The 23,817-nt window shown below is 41.1% G+C and overlaps 1 protein-coding gene across 1 annotated transcript in view; it reads right to left on the bottom strand.

The window, feature by feature from the left end:
• Positions 1–10,295: 10,295 nt before the first annotated feature.
• ERCC6L2 (ERCC excision repair 6 like 2) overlaps positions 10,296–23,817 on the bottom strand; it is a gene marked incomplete at its 3' end in the record, with an annotated part of 57,629 nt that continues 44,107 nt past the window's right edge. The window contains exons 18-19 of the mRNA XM_082074916.1: positions 13,606–13,793; positions 10,296–11,527 (exon numbers count right to left, since the gene is read on the bottom strand). Coding sequence (XP_081931042.1) covers positions 10,591–11,527; positions 13,606–13,793 — 1,125 coding nt within the window. The remainder of the gene's footprint in view (positions 11,528–13,605; positions 13,794–23,817) is intronic.

Raw genomic sequence — 23,817 nt, 5'->3', positions numbered from 1 at the left:
TCTAGTCTGAATCTCCTCTCTTTTAGTTTAAAACCATTACCCCTTGTCCTGTCACTACAGAACCTGCTACTAAAGTCTGTCTCAATCTTTTTCATAGGTTGAAAGGCTGCAATAAGGTCTACATGGAGCCTTTCTTCTCCAGGCTGAACGATAACCAACTCTCTCAGCCTGTCCTCACAGCAGAGCTGTTCCAGTCCTCTGATCATTTTTGTGGCCTCCTCTGGCCCCTCTCCAACAGGTCCATGTCTTTCCTGTGCTGAGGGCTCCAGAGCTGGACACAGGACTCCAGGTGGGGTCTCACCAGAGCAGAGCAGAGGGGCAGAATCACCTCTGTAATCTGCTGGCCAAGCTGCTTTTGATGCAGCCTAGGATATGGTTGGACTTCTGGGCTGCAACTGCATATTGCTGGCTCATGTCCAATCTGTCATCCACCAATGCACCCAAGTCCTTCTCCACAGGGCTGCTCTCAATCCCTTCATCCCCCAGCCTGTATTGATACCTGTGATTGCCCTGACTTGGGTGCAGGACCTTGCACTTGGCCTTGTTGAACCTCATGAGGTTCACATGAGCTCACTTCTCGAGCTTGTCCAGGTCCCTCTGGACGGCACCTTGTCCCTCAGGCATGTCAACTGCACCACTCAGCTTGGTATCATCCACAAACTTACTGAGGGTTCATTTCATCCCACTGTCTATGTCACTGATGAAGATATTAAACAATACTGGTCCCAGTACAGACCCCTGAGGGACTCACTTGCCACTGCTGTCCATCCAGATATTTTGCCATTGACCGCTACCCTCTGGGAGCAATCATCCAGCCATTTCCTCATCCACTGAACAGTTCACCCTCAAACTAACATATCTCTCCAATTTAGAGAGAAGGATGTCAAAGGCTTTACAGAAGTCCAGATAGTCATCGTCCATAGCTCTTCCTTTGTCCACTGATGTAGTTACTCCATCGTACAAGGCCACTAGGTTGGTCAGGTAGGACTTGCCCTTGGCGAAGTCCTCATAGCTGTCTCAAATCACCTCCCTGTCCTTCATGTGCCTTAGCACAGCTTCTAGAAGGATTCATTCCGTCATCTTCCCATGCACAGATGTGAGGCTGACAGGTCGGTAGTTCCCAGGGTCCTCCTTTCTACTCTTTCCAAAAACAGGCGTGATGTTTCCCTCTTTCCAGTCACTAGAGACTTCACCATGACTTCTCAAATATCATGGAGAGTGGCTTGGCAGCTACATCAGCCAATTACCTCAGGACTCTGGGACTTGTATGATCAGGTCCCATAGACTTACATGTGTTTAGGCTCCTCAGCTGGTCTCAGACCTGATCTTCTCTTACACTGGGAGGGACTTTGCTCCCCCAGTCCCTGTCTTGTAGTTCATCCACTGGAGAGGTGTGGGAAGAGAGCTCGCCAGTGAAGGCTGAGGCAAAGATATTACCAAGTACCTCAGCCTTCTCACCGTGTGTTGTTACCACTTTTCCAGTCTTGCTCATCTGGGGGGTTACGCTTCCTTTGACCTTTTCTGTTTGACACATCTGTAGGAGCCCTTCTTGTTATTCTTTGTGTCCCTTGCCAAGTTCAGCTCCAGCTGCACCTTGGCCTTCCCGACCCCATCTCTGCACAACCTGGCAGTGTCTCTATGCTCTTCCCAGGACATCTGTCCCTGCTTCCACCGCCTGTGCATTTCCTTCTTGCTCTTTAGTTTCACCAGCAGGTCTCCACTCAGCCATGTTGGCCTCTTGCCCTCCTTACCCCATTTCTGAAACTTGGGGATCGAGAGCTCTTGTGCTCGATGGAAAGCAATGAATACTCTATAAAAGCAATGATGAATGCTGCTGATTTCTGGCATTTGCTGTGGATGGAAGTTATGATTTTTCAGTGTCCTCTTAGCAGCCTGAGGTTTCTGAGTTTGAAATTAAGTGCTGTCAGATGGTGAATTACCCAATTACAACAATTTGATAGAACCACAAAATTCTAAACTACAAAACTATTCTACATTCCCAAGGTTTAACCAACGATATGTAGGTAAAGCCTACATGTAGGTAAAGTACCTATTTGTTTTGCCACAGGCCTAAAATATGCATTTCATACAATCATAATTTCTTTCCACATATGCTAGAAGTCAACTATATTGTATAGATAATCTATAATACAACTCTAATTTATACTATTATATATATATAAAATATGTATAGTATATAATATAGAGTATCTATATTACATATAAGTGTATATATAAGTGTAGATATAGGTAAGTAGATATATATAAGTATATTATCTACCTCTAATGATTAGGACATGTAGTAATGTAAAGTAAAAATGTCCATTACAGGGTAACTTAGATTCTGGTTTTGTCAAATACTGCATAGAGTATCACATCAAAAGCAGAACAGAACATTAATACTTGATTAAACATAAGATATTCCTCAATATTCCCTCCAAGTATAAGACTCTAAAATTAGAAGTAGTGTATTGTAATCCAGCAATATATACAACCACAGCTACAAAACAGTGGAGGGCAGAGATGGGAAGAGGAGTCTGAATTACTCTAGCTATGCTGGTGCGGCATCTGCACATGAAAGGACCAAGCCAAGTTCACATCTGAGTCTACTGCGGATGTGATGAGACCAAAGAACAAAAGAGAAGTTTTAGAAAAACTGCTTTCTCAGCGGTACTTAAATTACATTCCCAATTAGACCACAGTATGAATTTGTTTTCTTTGCCATTGAATTATAAACCAGAAGGACTAGGAACTGTGCTGGAACTTCCATCACTGCCTGAATCATGGAGAGGCCAGTGCTGCCAACGGTTGTGAGCATTTACCTCAAACAATATAAACAGACATCTGGTATTTGTTTTTAAAGTAATTGGCATAGAATGATTTTCAGGGTGATATAGGAGATCATGTTTACATGAGTGTTCACTTGGTGGAAACAACCTAATATCAAACCATAGGGGAAGAAAATCTCTTTAGTATAAACAGTTCTGTTGAAGTAAAACACAGATTCATTCTGAGTTGAGCTGGTTTAGCATCCAAGCTATCCTCACTGCTTTGCCATTGTCTTTAATGGGTGCAGCATCAGGGATTGCTAACGTTGATATCAGATATACAGCCAATATTCATCCATTGGAACGTGCTACAACAGACCAGTGCAAATTCTAATGTAATTATGCTGTGTGTGTGCATTTTCAGAAAACAATGCTTTAGTGCAGCAGGCCTACTCATGCTCCAGTCTGTGTCAGTTATGTGTGCAATCTCAATTCAGTCATACTGCATGTGAACACACAGACAGAAGGTCAGGTTCTGGCTGTTCGATTCTATCCTCTCAGCTCAAGCAAACTCAAAGAACAACTGAGATAATCTGTCCTCAACTATCATGCACATAAGACATACCTAGACTCTATTACTTCTTTCATTTTAGGCCACAGTCCTCACCAAGCAAACAACTCTGAAGCTCTACAATCATCCTGCTTGGATGTGCTTTCCTTCTCTTTCAGAATTACCTGGCAGAATCACAGAAGAGACACAGACACAGTTAGCATCACAAGGACCCTCCTATAATCCACATGAGATCTATAGCAAAAGAGGTATACCTCTTAAATACTCTGAATCACTGCCTACCTCTCTCATCTGCACATATAGAGGTCCAATTTAGATTGTATACGTTTAGTTTCCTGACTTACCTTAAGTCATTTATGTACTTTCCAGTTGCCTTAATCAGGATGGTAGATTCCGGCACCATGTCTGCTTGGATGGTCATTACTCTTTTTCTGTAGGATGCATTCAGTCAGGAGGTACTGAATTGTGGAATGGGCAAACACAAGGAGAGAGAGTTTTCGTAAGGATATTACCTCATTTGTTGCATAAGCTGGAAGGTATGCAGTGAATAAAATATGCAGGGCACTGCAGGAGCAGAAAAATATGTAGCAGCAAAGGCAGTTAAATGCTTCCTTGGAAGAACATAATTCTCTCCTCCTTCTACTGTTAAGATTTGTGAGGAAGTAACTTAAACCATTTTTTTCATACATAGTAGCTGCATTATCATATGTAGAGAATCGACTGATACCTTGATTATGCTGTTACCAATTTCCCTTGCCTCCTATTAATGCTGCAGCCATGGCACTGGCGTCAGTCTGCCTTTCAGTGCTTGAAGTCATGACCTGCTAAAGCTGAGCCAATACATCCTTTCAAACTGCCTTACTGTGTTCACAAAATGTTTGTATGCACACTCTGACTTTCTCAAACATAGTCATTATCTGAAATTATTCATTCTCCCTCGTCCAGACCAAATATTAAATCTGTGTACCACATGGCTACTTCAAAATGTAGTTATAAGCACAGCTCCACTTTGCAAAACATGCTTAAGATCCTAACTACACTGCAAATCAGACCCAGGACACACACAGCGTTTTTAACTAGGTCTGGTGACAGTTTTGTAAACAGGTTGCTGACAGAGCCGCATTTGTTAGTGTAGGCAGGGTCAGATTTCTTAGTATTTCACTGGCAACCTATTTTTTTTTTCCAGTCAAAGAGTTTCCACTGAGGGCAACAGGAACTAGTGGTACCCCCTGTTAGGTCAGGGACCCAGAGCCGGACCCATAGGAACCCCATTGAGTAAAAGAACAAGGAAACTGCAGTAGGGAACAGTAAAAACCTAGCAAGCCATTTACAGCTGAAAGCAATGACAAAAAAGACACCCTTCTCCTCCTGGCTGATTTGTAGTGAGATTAGGTGATAACTACCACGAAGCTATTCCCCTATGCTGGGAGGCTGCTACGGTTTTCCTGTAGTCTGTGCCTCCCTGCAACCATGCAGGAACCTGTGTGCAGAAGCTGTATGAACTCTACTCTCCCACAATCCTAAATACAGCGTACCCCAGAGACTCCTTCATTAGCAAAGCTGATTTGAAGCATATGCCTTCAAATATAGGTCAAATCATTCCTTTTTGAATTTGTTCAGATTTTTTTTTTTTTAAATCATACAGACATCTTCTTAATGACAATAATACTTTATACACAGATCCCTAGAGCACTAAGTTGCACTATTTATGTCTTAGGTGATATTCCCTAGTAAAATACATTAAATTTGCCCAGGAGGCTATGGAGTGACATAAATCTCACTTCAAGACATCTTCCCGTAGCTCAGTTCAATTGCAGATAACAAATGTGTTTCCACAAATTTATCACCAGTACTTGGCATACATGTGAATAAAGCATGCACTTCTATGGAGGTTTTGATTTATGCATATCATCACCTTACAGATGAGAAACATAATTTCCTGATTACTTCAGGAAAATGATGAAGGCTTCATACTTGGCAACCAGCCCTGCAGTTCAGCGTTCTATCCACACAGTTCCACTGCTCTGAGGTTCTTCTAAAAGAAGTAAAATGAGAAATCTTAACTAACTCGATCAGATTTTGCCCTCCCTGGTATTTACTGGTTCAGACCATGACTGACAAACCAGTGGTACCTCTCTCTAGTGTCCTGCTATCAGCTGAAATCAACAAGGGTATTTAGCCTCTTCTGGCCCTCAGATGAGAAATTACCAGTCCCTCCTTCTGGCCTAAAAAATGGTCGGTTTTACCTATGCAACTTCTAACAGATAGTTGTCTCATCTATTCTTGATGACGTCCAATATTGGTGCTACCCAGCCCATTACACAACACCCACCCTTTCAGTGTTTCCCTGTTATCTAACTTCACTTATCTTTGGTCTGGTTTAACTCTTCTGTTTTGCTGTGGACATGAGGGGACTATTCCCTTTCTCAGTGCAGCAGCCTTTTAGTGTATTTGGTGGCTGCATTCTTTATTCCACCAAATCTTCTCTTCTTTAGCTAAGCAGCAGCTTGCTTCTCTAAGCAGAAGAATGCTAATCTGTACATGAAATAAATACTGATGCCACCAATAAAAGGCCATAATTTATGCCCTATTTATTAACATTAACAAGAAAGGTGCAGATATTCCTTGTCTCAAGTCGACTTCTTCAGCTGTACACAATTCAAATGTACCAATAACTAAAAGAGCTTATGCTTCTTTTATTTTCTTAGTAGACTATTTTTTTAAAAGCTGCTCCAACTGACTGTCCTAAATTTCACTTTATATTTTAAATATTATTTAGTATACTACTGTCACAACAGCATAGATTCAGGGGGACAAAAGCAGTTAGTGAACACAATCATTTTACTTACGTTATCTGCTTTTAAGGACCAAGGCTCTTACTATTTTATCATATATGTTAAATACTGAGCTCATTGTCCCAGGTAGTTAAGTTAGATTTCCCAATTAAGTTTTTAGATGGCTTCCACTTACAAAAAGCACATAATGGTTAACACAGAGACAGAGCAAAGTCTACAACAGCTTCCCATGACCTAAAGTAGAATCTGCTCCAGATCAAATTTAAGCTTATTTTCCAATGGGCAGTCATCCAGACCACAAAAACTACCACCATTCACAGGCTGCTGCTGTGCAGCTTCAGCGTCCAAGGTTTTAAAATTTCATAACATTTACTCTTCACATTAAACAATTTATACAATATACTCAATGTAAAACCCTATACTAATACAGTATTACATCTGAGATGTCGAAGCTTGCAAAAATCAAAGATTAAGGGTTCAGGTTTCCAGAGCAATAGGAAGCCCTGGCCTCTTTTGGTTACGTGTTATGATAAGGTACTCCTTTGTGTGATCTCAAAGCATTGAGAAATACAACAGATTATTTGGCAAATGAGATATGTTCCTTGTCTTATAACCACTCCTCCAATCTGTGAAGAACAGTTTTCATATGGAAATTTCATTACAGCCAGCATTTCAGGAATAATGTGATAACTTGTCAGTTTGTAGAAATTCCTTATTCCATACATACTGGATGGCATATTCCCAACAACTGTCAAAGTGAACTGTTCCTTTCTGAAATACTGGTAGTATATTAAGTATTGGAATAAAAATGAGATCCAGTAGCTTTTTCTCGCCCCCCCCAAGCACACCTTGGGAAGTATTTATGTTCTCAGAGATACCTAGATTTATCTATGTTTTGCATCCAAAATGCTAAGTAGAACCCTGAGGTCATATTCCTCACCATATTAGGAGGAAGAATGAATGTGTCCTGTTAGAGAAGTAGTTGAATGGGGTGCAGGCTGTTTATATTCACAACTGGGTAAAAAGCAACATTATTCTCTGTCATTCTATTTGATAACCACATGTAGGTGATACCTACAACAGAGAAGAGTTAAGGTTGTATTACAAATTTGATGTTGTAAGAAATGCTCACAAACCAGGCCCATTCCAATTCCAGTGAAGAGGATAAAGTCAAATGTGGAGGACACATGTAAACACATTTGTTTTGGTTGCAACACAGCAGCCAGAACAGGAACCCAGCAGCTGTCATGCCAAAACCAGAGGACCACACAATACCCACCGCTGCAGACAGAAATCTGCCTATGAAGCATAAAGCAGGGACTGACACCACAGCCCTCCTCAAGCATAGACTGCTGGATACACAGGTTCAAAGGGCAATGGAGTTAAATAGTTGGGACCAGGAACACAGATGATGTGTTCAATGGTAAAGGGATGCATGGTGTGCACATTCAGTGGGCTTATAGAACCATAGAATCATAGAATGTCCGGAGTTGGAAGGGACTCACAAGGATCATCGAGTCCAACTCCTGTCCCTGTATAGACCATCCCCAAAGTTCACACCATCTGTCTGATGGGGTTGTCTAAATGTTTCTTGAACACTGTCAGGCTTGGGGCTGTGACACCTCCCTGGGGAGCCTGTTCCAGTGCTCCACCACCCTCTGGGTAAAGAACCTTTTCCTAATGTCCAACTCAAACCTCCCCTGGCACATCTCCCCACCATTCCCTTGGGTCCTGTCATTGGTCACCAGAGAGAAGAGATCAGCACCTGCCCCTCCTCCTCCTCTTGTGAGGAAGCTGTAGCCACCATGAGGTCTCCCCTCAGTCTCCTGCAGGCTGAACAAACCAAGTGACTTTATCCACTACTCATACGGCTTCCCCTCCAAACACTTCACCAAGTTCGTGCCCTCTTCTGGACACTCTCCAGTAGCTTTATGTACTTTTTATCCTGTGTTGCCCAGAACTGCACACAGTGCTCCAGGTGAGGCCGCACCAGTGCAGAGCAGAGCAGGACAATCACCTCCCTCGCCCGGCTGGCAATGCTGTGCTTCACGCACCCCAGGACACGGGTAGCCCTCTTGCCTGCCAGGGCACACTGTTGGCTCATGTTCAACCAAAAACCCCAGATCCCTCTCCACAGAGCTGCTCTCCAGCATCTTGATCCACAGTCTGTATGTACAGCCAGAGTTGCCATGTTCCAGGTGTAAAATCTGGCACTTGCCCTGTTAAACTTCAGGCAGTTGGTGATTGCCCAGTCCTCCAATGTGTCCAGATCCCTCTGCAGGGCCTCTCTACCCTCTGGAGTGTCAACAGCTCCTCCCAGCTGGGTCATCTATTCCTTAAACTACTGGCCGTCTGCATAGATGAGACAAAGGAGTGGCTTGAGACAATGGCCTGACTTGAAAATGGGTGATCAACTGAACCTTCACAACTAAGTGTGACTGATCACTACAGGAGTTCTCTAGGTCGCAATCTGGGACAATAATCCTCTTCTGCACTTCACTCTCAGCGAGACCCCACCTGGGGCACCGCAGCCAGATTTGGGGTCCCCTGTACAAGACATGGACCTGTTGGAGCAGATCCAGAGCAGGGCCACAAAAATGGTCAGAGGGCTGGACTGAGAGTTGGGTTTGTTCAGCCTCAAAAAGAGAAGGCTCTGGGGAGACCTCATTGTGGGCTTTCAATACTTAAAGGGTGCTTATAAGAAAGACTGAGAAAGACATTTTACATGTCCTGTAGTGACATGACAAGGGGTAACGGTCTTAAACTGAGGATAGATTCAGATTAGACATGAGGAGGAATTTTTGTTTTTTATGATGCAGGTCGTGAGACACTGGAACAGGTTGCCCAGGGAAGTTGTGGATGCTCCAGCCCAAGAAGTATTCAAGGCCAGGTTGGACAGGGCTATGAGCAACCTGATCTACGGAAATACATCCCTGGTGACAGCAGGTGGGCTGGACTAGATGATATTTGAAGGTCCCTTCCAACTCAAACCACTCCATGATACTATGATCCTACAGTTCTAGAAATTCCATTAGGCAGCCAACTGCTGTACCTGCTCTAATTTATGTACTTCAAATGCAGAAAACAAAATCCTTGGTGAAATGACCCTAAGACACTCATAGCTTGTTCCTGCTGCAGAAATAACTCAGCTATCATACTGGAGCAAACTCATGTAGCATGGTAAGAATTACAATTATGTAAGCCTAATATGACTTGACAAACCTTCTGACTATCAGCAGAGCTGAATTCAAGCTGCAATACACTCAACAGTAATATTCAGTGTCAACAGCAGACTAATTAAACAGAAGATTACAGTTAATTTCCTCAAAAAGTTATGTCATTGGGTTTTAAGATTATGTATGTCAGAGTTTGAAAAATCTGGCCACACAAATGCCCATAAAATTGCTCATACTATGTATTTATGTTTTAAATAACTAAAGAAAAAAAAAATCAGCAATCTCCAAGCAAGAAATAAGTTCTCCTAGTATAAACCATATTTTTTTTTTTCCTATCAGATACTCAAAAGTATGAAATAAATGGAGACAATAGTGACTCTGAATTACGGAATGGCATTAGGTTCTTCCTGAAATTCACTAGGAAACAGGCTATTTTTTTATTATTTTATTTTAAAAGACTATTCCCTCTCTTCTTTCCTTGCATAGAAAAGTGAGTAATACAAATGTATTGTCCAGACCACATAATCTCAGAGACATGACAGACGTCTATAAAAATAAAATAGGCAGATGAAAGCATAATGAGAGATTAAATTTGACACCTAGCATCATTTAATGTGCTGCAGGTCTTGCACTGAAAAAGAGTGTATAATCAAAACTTGGTGATTCTTCACATCAACCAAGCTGAGAAACTCATTGCCACAGGATACTGAAGATAATTGGAAGCTCCACAGCAAAATCACATAAGGGGAAAAAGTCTCCATCAAAGGCTTACTAGACACAAGACACCATCCCTGTCTCATGAAATCCTTGAGTCTCTAGTAGCTCAGAAAATAAGTGGAATATCACTGTCGAATTCTGTTAATATCACGAGGTTCTGCCAAGATGACTGAGGGTGTCCAAATCTAAGTAAAGGGGAAAAATTACTTGGTACTCCTACTGAGTTCAGGAATATAATCAGAATTCAAGACAGCAAAATACACTCAGAACTATTTAAAAAGTTTAATTTAAAATTAATACATCATAGCTTACAACATATAGTACTTAGGCACTATTATGCACATATGTACTATGTATTACATACATAATTACATATATATTCACATCTGTAAAATGTAAATCTGTATCATCATAAATACGAATTCATCCCTTTGCTTTGATTTCATGGAGGTGTCACATTTTGCTGCACACTGCTGAAGTTGTAGATATTTTAATGTTCAACTACAATAACTGCAGTGCAGTCATTTTACTAGATTACAGGATGTAGCAGTGGATGGTTCACCTCAATCATCTGGACTGTATTTTTTCCATAGAAAATTTTCATTTTTTGTCCACAGAGAACTTTCACATACTTCTTTCTCTCCTGCCACTTGGGGATGAGCTGCTTGTTCACATAGCTTCTCTATGACTGCTACGTCTGTGAGCTTTCTGAGGCTCTCCTGACTCTGCTCATTCAGCATGTCCCAGAAATCTTTTGGTCTCTCCTTTGATTTTTCTACTTGCCCTGAAGTGAATCTCCTTGGTGATTCTGCAGGCCCACTTCCATCATTTCTGAAGAGGTCATTGAGAATAGAGGTATCTCCAAGTAAGTCCACAAAAGACTTTTTCTTGTAAGTCTGAGCTTTTCTCTCCTCATTTTCTGACTGAGACAGGGCTCTTTTTCTTGGCAGTTGTGTTCCTTCTGAGTCCTGCTGTCCTTCACAACCTTTTACAGGCAGCACCTCAATTATTTCTGATTTACTGCTTAATGACCCAGATGCCATAAAGTCTTTGAATGCCTGACTGTTTCTCCTTTCGATATGTTGAGTAGCAACAGTGGGTGATTGTTTATAATTTGCATCAACACACACATCTTGCAAGTAGGAGTCATTGTGAAGCTGCTCTACTTCTTCTTTACGGCTCCACCGGCTCTGTGCTTCTGTAGTTCCACTCAGAAGCAGCTGACCGTTAGCTGGTGAAGATCTAGATTGAGATTTTCCAAAATTAGCAATGGGTTTTCTTTTTCTGGAGTGTGTTGTACCCGCTTCTCCTTCCTCGTAGTCATGTGAAGCTTGTGCTGGCATTTCAACTGGGAAGAAAGGCTCCATCTCCGGATGCTTGGAAACATAGAATGCCTTCAATAACTTCTGCCTTGTTTCTGATGTAGCTCTTGTAATATGTTCTGCAAGTTCTTCCACTGATCTCATGTTAAAGTGGGATACCATTTCCTCAAATTGTCTCCTGTAATTATCAGGAAGGAAAATCGTGTTATTTTGACACCTTTAACTAGAAACAAAAGTAGATTTCAAGCAATTCATTCAATTCACCTGCTTCACATAGCCCAAAGAGTAATCACCGGAAGTAACTTCCTTATTAGGAACACTGGGGTTTTTTACCAGCAAAGAGAAGAAAGAATAGTGAACTTAGAAGAACTGGAGTGACTTCTGAATCCCAAACTCCAGTGTGATTTCCCCAGCTTATGATCCAAAGCCTTACTGACTTTCAGTGAAGGTAAGATATTGTACCAAAGGAACAGATTTCAGAAGGTATTTAGCTACCAAAAAGATACAGATGGATAGATGGCAGATTTTTTTTTTTCTTTTTAAAAAAACAATATTCAAACTCCTTTTAAAAGACATACTAGACAAAAGCTGGATAAACATATTCACAATAGACATGGACTCACCCTGCCATCCTATCCAGTAAACTATGGAATATTTTTTTTCTGCTAAGAGGCTGTCCTGATTTTATCTGGGATAGAGTTAATTTTCATTCTAGTAGCTGGTATAGTGATACATTTTTGGGTTTTGTGTGAGAAGAATGTTGATAAAACACACATATTTTGGCTGTTGTTAAGCAACGCTTACACCAAGTCCAGGACTTTTCAGTGAGAAGGCTGGACATGCACAAGAACCTGGGAAGGACACCACCAGGACAGCTGACCCAAACTGACCAAAAGGGATATTCCGAACCATATGACGTCATAGTCAGTATATAAACTAGGAAAAAATTAGCCAGGGGATCACTGCCCGGGAACAGGTTGGGCACTGATCTGCAGGTGGTGAGCAATTACACTGCACATCACTTGTTTTGTATATTCTATTATTATTATTGTTATTTTTATCTTCCTTTGATGAACATTTTTTACCTTAGCCCATGAGTTTTGTGCTTTTTTTTCCAATTCTCCTCCACATCCCACTGGGAGAAGGGAGGAGTGAGTGAGCAGCTGCATGGTGCTTAGTTGCCAGCTGGGGTTAAACCATGACATAAAGCCAAGCTCTGACTAAAGAAGATCACCCTGAGCTAGTCACAGTTTGTGGTCCAGTAACCTATATGGAAGACTGGAGAGATGGGTTTATACTCCCTTTGCAGAGAGAGGATGTGAAATGTGTTGACTTTCCTGTATGATGGCTCCAACAGGCAGCAAGATTTAACCCTATGTGGCCTCAAATGCCACTTGACTGGCTAGCTCCAACTACGCCCTGTGTGGTAGCTGCAGACAGCCTCTCACTCCACCTTACAGCAACACAGAGGCACCTACCTCATCATCCTCATTCATTGCACAGCACACCCAGATGTACTACAAAGCCTAGCTGTAAGCCCAGGTGCTAACAGATTACTTGCTTGACATTTAAGAGTGAATGTGCTTCAGCTTTTTCCTAGATACAGCTTTAGGATCTTCAAATAACAACCTTTATCACTTCATTGCCTTTGAAAATTTTACCTCAACAAATTACTGACAACTACGATTATGATCTTTTTTTTAGCATGAAGGCTTCTCCTCTACCTGCCTCTTTAACATTTAGAATTTTCAGTACCTATAATAGTAAGCAAGTGTGGCACTTCAACAATAACAGTTTGGATAGCTGAGGCCAGCTGGCTAACATGACAGATGCTGAACAGTTACAGGTATTAACTACACACCAACTCCTATGTAGTAATTTAATTGCCTCAACCAGTAGGCAGTAAGAAACTCATAGATAAAAAATTCTTGTTTCTATACAGTTTAAACAACGGTTTGTAGTACTGCATGATGCACATACCATGAATACTTGCAGTGATGACATCTGCACAGTTATGTAATACATGACACATTGAATCAACATGTTAAAGTAATTTGTGGGTTTAATTCATTATATTAATCAATTATGGTACACTTTGCATAGTGTGAGTGGAAATTTCCCATTAGTTCTGCTCTTGCCATGAAAAATAATCAGTATTCCCTGAGTATGGCTGAAACAAAGACAAAAGCAAGTACCCAGAGGGAAATTAATTTCAACCTTAGAATTTTACTTTCATCTCACCAGAAAGAGTCTCACCTGCGGATTCCTTTGGGCGTCTTTCCAACTAAGAAGGTGGTTGAACCTACTCTGTGCACTTGTTTGTTTTTCTGGGTCACAGGATGTGTAACATACAGGTAATGTTGATTCCTGCTCACTGATACTTCTTGCCCTCCCTTAACAATGTTCTTCTCTGCTGTGTCATCTTCTGGGTTTTCTTCATTTTTCTAGTAAAATGAGAAGTGGAAATTGTCAACAAAGCTGTGTCTGACATAATTCTGTCACTCTTAGCTAGCACTCAGTGGTTTGAATGCTAAAGACTGGGATTCAGAGCCACAGTGTAGACCCCCTGCTTGGTCACAGGAACAGAAAAAAAAAATTACACTTTACACTTTCATTATAATACTGATGGGATCAAAACACTAAAAAAATCACATGATGCTTCATAAATGGAGAAACACAATTTAAAATGTAATAGTCATAAAAAGCTAATGTTTTAATCAAACTCAAGAAGAGTGTGCTACAGATCAACACATCATGCACTGACAGTCAATGTTTTGCACAAAAATACAATCCTATTTACACCTTAGTTATTTTTCTGAAATCCTAATCAAAATTTCCCCTTTGCCAAAAGGCAAGCCAAGGGAAATATGAACATGAAAGAATATGTTTGAAGAGTGGGGAAGAACAGAAAAACAAACAAACTAAAACCAAAAAAGCAACATTACAATTTTTTTTTTCCCCAAGTGAGATCAGTAGAAAGAATAACCGCTTAGCGACGTCCTCAGTCCCCCTGCTAATACTGCTTTAGAGATGAAAACACAAACTGTGTTCACACCTTGTCATATGCAGTTCAAAATTTGGTTTTGGATCTACAGTGTTTCTTCCCAATGCGTTTCTATTTGATCCATGCCCACTTCCTCTATTTCCATGGGCTGTTCACAACATTCTCAAGCTTTAGGATCTCACATCTGTTCTCAATCCATTACTTTGGCAAGTAACCTCAAACTAGCAAACAGAGAGAGATGTTAATATTAAGGGACCTACAGGCATATATTTTCACTCCTTAAGCTAAATGCACAACTCTAAAGAATAGAATTTCACTGGACTATTAAAAGTTACACTATACAAAACTGAAACCAAGGCCCCAATTCACATAAAAATGCTATTCTCCCAATAATGTTATGATAATGGTAATGAAATTAACATTGAATTAGCAGATTTTATCTACAACATAAATATTCTACAGTTATCTTGCTAATGTGTATACATTTGTTTACATTTTAAAAAAATACATGGGTAACACAAAACTTTACTTGGAAAATTTTTTTTAATAGAAGAAAGCAATGATAGTTTTAAAATACATTTATCTTGATGCAATTTTTGCATGAAAAATATTAACAGTATTCAGATCTCACTATGATAAGACCTAGAGTATTTGTCACTCCGTCAGGAAATCAGGATTGTATAATTTAATTTAAGCAAGCATAACTTGCATAGAATACAAGCCTAACCATGTCAATGCCTGTCTTAAAAGTATTTAAAACCCTCATAAATGTGCATCCATTTACCTCTTATTAAACAAGACCAAAGTATATAAGGCAGCAATACTTTGGTTTGCACATCTGTTTAAACACAGAAGATTAAAAATCTTTTTGGGAAAAAAGCCAAGTGTTGTAAACACACTGAAAGTCGTAAAATTGCTTGTCTTTGCAGAGAACTAGAATGAATGTAAAAAGTCCTGCTAATTGCAAATAAACTCACGAATGGTATACTTAGTTCTGGGAGTACAACTACATTGACCCACACTGCCAAACCCAGAAGAACAACTCCAGAATACCACCATATATACACAAAGAGCTCCTCTTCTTCTGCCTAAATTAGCTGCTCAAAGTTTTTTCCATATAGTAGAAAAAGTTACTCTAAACAAGTTACCCCAAGAGCTGCAGGAGCTAATGCCAGTGAAACCTCATGGCCATTCTGAGTTGCTCCTGAAAACTCAGCTCCCTGGAGCGAAGCCAACTGGTTAAAATGGCACCCAGTTAGGTTGAAACACAATAACTGGCTGTGTTGAACTTGCGAACATTTTTGAAAGTTTGCCAACTTAAATTCAGCCCCCAACTCCCAAACCTACTGATTTATTAAAAACAAAACAACCCAAAACCCAAACCAAACCAAAACACCAACAACAAAAAAAACAACACACCAAAACACCCACAAACATTTTGTCAGTAAAACACTTATTTCATTTTTTCTTTGTATATCTCCATGTTCACTGAAGGTCAAATCTGAAGTTTGTTACTCTAAGTATCACAGTATCACAGTATGTTTGGGATTGGAAGGGACCTCAAAAGATCATCTAGTCCAATCCCCCTGCTGGAGCAGGAACGCCTAGGTGAGGTCGCACAGGAACATGTCCAGGCGGGTTTTGAATGTCTCCAGAGAAGGAGACTCCACCACCTCCCTGGGCAGCCTGTTCCAGTGCTCTGTCACCCTTACTGAGAAGAAGTTTCTTCTCAAATTTAAGTGGAACCTCTTGTGTTCCAGCTTGATCCCATTACCCCTTGTCCTATCATTGTTTGTCACCGAGAAGAGCCTGGCTCCATCCCCATGGCACTCACCCTTTATATATTTATAAACATTAATAAGGTCCCCCCTTAGTCTCCTCTTCTCCAAACTAAAGAGACCCAGCTCCCTCAGCCTTTCTTCATAAGGGAGGTGCTCCACTCCCTTAATCATCTTGGTTGCCCTACGCTGGACCCTCTCCAGCAGTTCCCTGTCCTTCTTGAACTGAGGGGCCCAGAACTGGACACAATATTCCAGATGTGGTCTCACCAGGGCGGAGCAGAGGGGAAGGAGGACCTCTCTCGATCTACTAACCACCCCCCTTCTAATACACCCCAGGATGCCATTGGCCTTCCTGGCCACAAGGGCACAGTGCTGGCTCATGGTCATCCTGGACCCCCAGGTCCCTTTCCCCTACACTGCTCTCTAATATGTAATCTCCCAACCTATACTGGAACCTGGGGTTGTTCCTGCCCAGGTGCAGGACTCTACACTTGCCCTTGTTAAATTTCATTAGGTTATTCCCTGCCCAACTCTCCAGCCTGTCCAGGTCCCGCTGGATGGCAGCACAGCCCTCCGGCATGTCAGCCACTCCTCCCAGCTTGGTGTCATCAGCAAACTTGCTGATAGTACACTCAATTCCCTCGTCCAAATCGTTAATGAATATATTGAATAATATTGGCCCCAGCACTGACCCCTGAGGCACTCCACTAGATACTGGCCTCCAACCAGACTCTGCACCATTGACTACCACTCTCTGGCTTCTCTCCCTAAGCCAGTTTGCAACCCACCTCACTACTCTATTGTCCAGACCACACCTCCTCAACTTAGCTGTGAGGATGCTGTGGGAGACTGTGTCAAAGGCTTTACTGAAGTCAAGGTAGACCACATCCACCGCTCTGCCATCATCCATCCACCTTGTTACATTCTCATAAAAGGCTATGAGGTTGGTCAAGCATGACCTACCCTTGGTAAAGCCAGGCTGACTGCCCCTAATAACCCTCTTATCCTTGATGTGCCTTGAGATGGCACCAAGGATAAGCTGTTCCATTACTTTCCCAGGGACAGAGGTGAGGCTGACCGGTCTATAATTACCCGGGTCCTCCTTCTTGCCCTTTTTGAAGACTGGAGTGACATTTGCTTTCCTCCAATCCTCGGGCACCTCTCCCGTTTCCCAAGACTTGGCAAAGATGATGGAGAGCGGTCCAGCAATGTTTCAGCCAGCTCCCTCAGCACCCGCGGATGCATCCCATCTGGACCCATGGATTTATGAATGTCCAGACTATTTAATTGCTCCCTAACCCAGTCCTCATCAACTAAAGCAAACTCCTCCATTGACCTGGCTTCATCCGGGGTCTCAGGGGTACGGGGCTCCCCAGGACAGCCTCCGGCAGAGTAGACAGAGACAAAGAAGGCATTCAGTAATTCTGCCTTCTCTGTATCTTCTGCCACCAGGGCACCCACCCCATTCATCAGTGGGCCTACATTGCCTCTGGTATTAGTTTTATCTGCTATGTATTTGAAAAAGTTCTTTTTGCTGTCCTTGACCCCTCTCGCCAGCTGTAATTCTAAGGAGGCCTTGGCTATCCTAGCTGCCTTCCTACATCCTCTAACAGCAGCCTTATATTCCTCCCAAGTGGCCAGCCCCTGCTTCCATGACCTGTAAACTCTCCTCTTCTGCTTGAGCATACCCAACAGATCCCTATTCAACCACGCAGGCCTCCTGGCTCCCTTCCTTGACTTCCTACGTGTGGGGATGCTCTGATCCTGAGCGTGGAAGAAGCAATCTCTGAATGCCAGCCAGCTATCTTGGGCCCCTTTTCCTTCAAGCAGTCTTGCCCATGGGATTTCCCCCAGCAATTGCTTGAAAAGGCCAAAGTTAGCCCTGCTGAAGTCCAGGGTTGCAATTCTACTTGCTATTCTGTTCCTGCCACACGAGATGCTGAACTCCACCATCTCGTGGTCACTGCAACCCAGGCAGCCCTCAACCTTTACTGCTTCGACCAGACCCTCCTTGTTAGTGAGGATGAGATCCAGCAGTGCACCTCTCCTAGTCGGCTCCTCCACCATCTGCATGAGGAAGTTCTCATCAATGCACTGGAGGAACCTCCTGGACTGTGGCTGGCTGGCTGAATGGTCCTTCCAGCAAACATCAGGGAAGTTAAAATCACCCACAACAACCAGGGCCTGTGACTGTGAGGCCACTCTCAGCTGCCCATAGAAGGCCTCATCAACTTCCTCAGCCTGATCTGGTGGCCTGTAACAGACGCCCACAACAGTGTCAGCCCTGCCAGCCTGCCCCTTGATCCTGACCCATACACTCTCAACTCGCTCGTCATCCGCTCCTGGGCAGAATTTAGTACATTGTAGTTGCTCTCTCACATAGAGACTGAGATGACTGGCCACCTTAAGCCTGTGATTTCCCTCTACCCCTCTTTAGCCCCTTCAAGTAAGGGAAAAGAGAACAATGTTCATCTTTTTTAAGCACAGCAGGATGAAAATGTATGGTAAAGTAAGTGAACACAAGCTAGAAGTAGGATGAGTAGAGAAAAAAAGAAACAGATTCAGGGACACTTGTTTTTTAAGCTGTTTCACATTTGTTGCAATTGCTCAAGTCACCAGACTTTGAAGATGATCATCCTTCAAAACCTGAATCTGAAGTTGAAAATATGTTTGCATAATTATTCTTCAGCCATAGTTGTACTGTGCCTGAGCATCTTCCTCTCTTTTATTGTCTGACTACCCAAAATCTCACTATAAAAGCGCCTTGCTAGATACTGAGTTCTAGTCAGCAACAATCCTCTCTCACTTCCCCACTCACAGCTGAAACTGTTAACAGGCTTTTCTCTTCAGGTATGCATGAAAGCACTGCTGCCAGATATCCAAGATACTTTCCATTGCACAGTTCCATTGTTTATTTTCATTTCTAAAACAAACAAAAAAAGGCATTCTCAAATCTCTAGCTGCCTTGCAGTCACCTAAATCATACAAAAGCATGAAGCACAGTGAATTCAGTATGACTGTCCTCTTAAAACATAGCTTGGAAGCAAATAACAAACCCTCACGCCATGTTCTACTTTATATTTTCCCACTCCCCTCAAAACTTTCCAGATATATTGTGAGTTGCAGCTGGATTTGGCTGATTGCTATTATTTAGATGAGGTGATACTTACTGCATCTTGGTGAATTTATCTACCCTAATTACAACTCTAGACTATTTCAGATCATCTTTTTCCCCTTTGTAGTTTTTCTTGCTTTTCCCTGGGAGCTTTTCCCATAATAAGTACGAATGACTATGACTTTTCTATATGCTTTTCTTGAAGATATGCGATTCCTAGATTTTTTTGTCTTACCTATGTCTTCCCTACTTGTCAGGACACAGATAAATACTCCGAAATGTTTGCTGCCCGACTGTTTGTTCTTGGTATCGTTTCTTTTTCTCTTCTACACTTACACACATACACGTCAACCAACAATTTCTTCTGCATGCCAAGGAAGACAAAGTATAATAGTAACTACATAAAACTTCATTGTTTTCTCTAAAATTGAGGTCCACACGGTCAAGATAATTAAAAAGTTATCAAATAGTGGGACTGTCTCAGACTGCATTTGTCTACTGCATTCAGCTCTGGAGCCCTCAGCACAGGAAAGACATGGACCTGTTGGAGAGGGTCCAAAGGAGGCCACAAAAATGATTAGAGGCTGGAACAGCTCTGCTGTGAGGACAGGCTGAGAGAGTTGGGGTTCTTTAGCCCAGAGAAGACAGGTCTCCAGGGTGACCTTATTGCAGCCTTTCAGTACTTAGAAGGAGCCCATAAGAAAGATGGGGACAGACTTTTTAGCAGGCCCTGTTACAACAGGACAAAGGATGATGGTTTTAAACTAAAAGAGGGGAGATTCAGACTAGATGTGAGGAAGAAGTTTTTACAGTGAAGGTGTTGAAACAGTGGAACAGGTTGCCCAGAGAGGTGGCAGATGTCCCATCCCTGGAAACATTTAAGGTCAGGCTGGACAGGGCTCTGAGCAACCTGATCTAGTTGAAGATGTCCCTGCTCATGGCAGGGGGATTGGACTAGGTGACCTTTGAAGGTCCCTTTCAGCCAAGGAATTCTATGATTCTATGATGCTGTTCTAACAAAACAGGATTGTAGAATGAGAATTAGAGGCAACTGTATACCTAACAGTCAGTAGAAAACAAAGCTAACCAGCTTAAAATTTTAGAATAGGACAACCACATTTATATTCAAACTTTCTGAAATAAACAAAGCTACTCAGGATGTTGGCTATGACTACAAAGGCATCTAATATTTGATAGTATCACAGTAGATTAATATTCTTAAAGCTATGAAAAGTGTTAGACTTATTCTGGGTCCAAATGACTCCTCCAAAATACTCTGCCAACACCAAGAGACCAGTATTTAGCTATACCTGCTGCTAAAAGTAAAGAAATTTTACCGGAGTTATACGTAATCATTTTCCCCTGGTTGGCATATCTAGATTTTCTGCTTGTGCAATCTGAGACCAAAGACATTCCTTAAACTCTAATATTTTGCTTGGTAGCAGAGAATTGACTACTAAGTCAATTGAGGACAGCTTTTGTTCTCTCTATTTCGACTTCTGTTTCTTCTGCAATCAGACAACAAAGCAAGAATTTCTCACTGGGATCAGTTTTATTTCATTTGTAGACTCTTTTAACAAAAAAAATTCGTATAAGCTACATCACTGTACCAAAAACCTGATCATAAGTCAATATAGTTATTACCAGTTTAGAGTGAGAGAAGATAATCAGCCTGTATCAGAATTCAAAGGTAAGGGAACTGCTTATTCCAGCAGGAGCCGGTGGCCTGGCACCTACCTTCTTTCACTCTCTCACCCCTCCATCTGCAGGAGTAAAACCGAAAGCCATGTGCATACACCACAATGAAAATACAATGGAAAGCCATACTGAAATGGTTAATTACACTGCAAACTGAAACAGTAAACTCAATAAAGCATCATTGCAGGCTAATCATTTGAGAACAATTATTTTAAAGTTGAATAGCATTCCCCATCCTAGACAGGCAAGGATAATAGAACGCTATCTCTCAAAAGCCTACTCTTTGCAGCAGCTATCTAAACTTGTTGAATCTGAAAGCTGTGCAAACACGCTTCGATCAGAGTTACTATAACTGATAGAAAGTCTTTGTTTAAATAATCTACAAAATGTTAATGTAATACAAATAAGATAAAGAGGAGTTCTTAATGACACAACTTTTGTATTTACAGTATTCTCTACAGCCCTTAAATCTGCATTGGAGATACAAAGGGTACGTTTTTTCCTAGGCTGACAGCATGCTTAGTTCTCTCATTTACACCACATTGCAATAACATAAAGAGGGGTTTACCATTAATCCAGGTTTTACTACAAAGCATCCCGTTATTTCTCTGTCAAACACCAGCAAGAGTGCCAAATGTCTGTCATCCAATTCAGAAGATTAAGTCTTCTTTTATAGTGTGATTCTTGTACAAATTTATAAAAATACAGATACAGTTTCTTAGAGCTGGTCACAGTCTATATTTTGGCCTGAATTCATGCCACAGAGGTTGAATATGACAGCTGGCAGGAAGCTGAGGGGAGAATACATCCTCCCCCTTTTCAGTCACCACATTTCTGTTGCCATAGTGATTAATCCTCAATTGAATGGCTGTCTTTGTACATTTCTTTTCAGTAAAACTTTAAGTAAACTTAAGTTGAAAACATGCAGCTGACTAAAAAAAAAAAAGACTCCACATATTCAACAGGTACAGTACAAGTTCTTGTGACTAATACTTTGCCAAGTATTAAAATGTGCATATTAGCTCTAATGTGGGATACCATCAGTTTTTCAAATTATTTAGTATGTCCTGTTCCCATTTTTTGTATTTTTTTGTGAAACCTTGAACCCTTCTACAAAGTTGTCCTCATGCTCCAACCCCCCCACCAAGAGTCCTATTGAAGAAACACTACACAAATTCAGCTTTAAAGAAACTAGAGAAAGCCTATTGCAGACTTCTGTACTTGTGTAAGACGTCTCACATAGGCCGTTTTTGCCAATTAACACAGAAATTAATTAGAAAATTAATTAAGGAATGCAGTCATTTAATTCAGAAGAGACTAGAAACATTAGAAGAAGATATTCAATCTTGCCTCTGGAAGACTTATATTTCTTACAGTAGCTAACAAAAAGCTTCGCAAATAACAGTGCAAGTTATCCAAAAACCAAAGTAAGTAAAAGGCTCCTGCACTGAAGATCAGCCAGGTTGCTTTGAAACCTGGAACCCACAAGAAAAAAGAAGGATCAAAAAATCAAAAACTCTAAAAATACTTAAGTGATGAAGGTCTTAGAGAAGTTGTTAACACTTTCATTTTTTTCTCCCAAATTAACAATGTCAGAAAAAATTTGAGCAAAATATGTGAATGACTCGAGACTGTTTTTTTATTTCCCCCTAAAAGGCTGTAGGTCTGCTCAGAAAGTTATAGTCTGGCTTTATATATCCACCATATCCATTCTACAGGTTCATTTCACATGTTTTCTTTTACAAGCTTCTGTTTTCAATATCCTTCTTTCTCTATTTATACAAGATAGTACTTCATTTTGATATTCAGCTATCTTCTTTACATGTTGTTATGGGTTAACAGAGAAAATAATCCTCCACTTGTTTCATTAAAACTACAGTGAATTTTTAACCAAGTCTACTTGCACACACGTGTAAACAAAAGACTTGGATTGAAACTAAAATGCAGAACACAGATAACTCAATGTCATTAAATCACACTAAACCAAACAAAATAGTGCAGGAAAAAGCAAGTTATTTATTCCAGTAGAGTAACTTTTAATATAATCTTCTTCTCTCACACTTGTACATGAAAGACCGGAAAACCCTTCTTACATGTACTCTTCCATGAAATAGCTTATCAAGTGTATGCTGTGGTCATATGCATAAGGAAGCAACAAAGACCAGCTCTCAGCAATCTATACTGGAGCGGATATGTGCCACACTAAATCATGTCAATTTTCTACCCTCAGATGTTTAGAATACGGAAGTCTGGTGTGATCCTCCCTGCATCACAGCATCACAGATCTGACTGCAATTTCTGCCTTAACACTTACGACTGGCTATGAGAGATTACAAAGATGCAGAGATCTTTGATTGCATAAAGACATGGGACTGCTTGAAACAGTCAGGTTCTGGGATGTAAAATACATTTTTAGAACTACAGAGGAGGTTGAGGTGTATTATTAACCTATAATACAGTATAATCTGTATCTGCAAAATTTCTTCAAGAACAGCTGACACATTTATGCATGGAACTACAATCCCTGGCTTTGTTTTGACTACTGAGGCTCTTAAACACCTCTAATTATTGACACTTCAGTGCATCCTACATAAGCAGCATGATCAGAAACATCAACTGTTTGAGGGAAGACTATCATACTGCTTTTATGTCCTTTCTTCTCAAAATCTACATTGATCTGGCACTGCCAGTTGTGGTCAATGGTCAGAATATGGACAATCTTCAGACATAAGATAATACGTGCAATTCAGGAACTGCTGGTAGTAAATTAAACTATTTTTACTGTTATTCTAAATATACTACATTTAAGGCATATCAAGTATATAAATGCCATGCCTATCTAAAAAAATAATGTTTAAGTACCTCTCTGA

The sequence above is a fragment of the Streptopelia decaocto genome (assembly GCF_964273445.1).
Source record: "Streptopelia decaocto genome assembly, chromosome: Z".
NCBI lineage: Eukaryota > Metazoa > Chordata > Aves > Columbiformes > Columbidae > Streptopelia > Streptopelia decaocto.
Note: the sequence above shows the minus strand (reverse complement) of the source record. Positions and strands in the feature narration are given on the sequence as shown.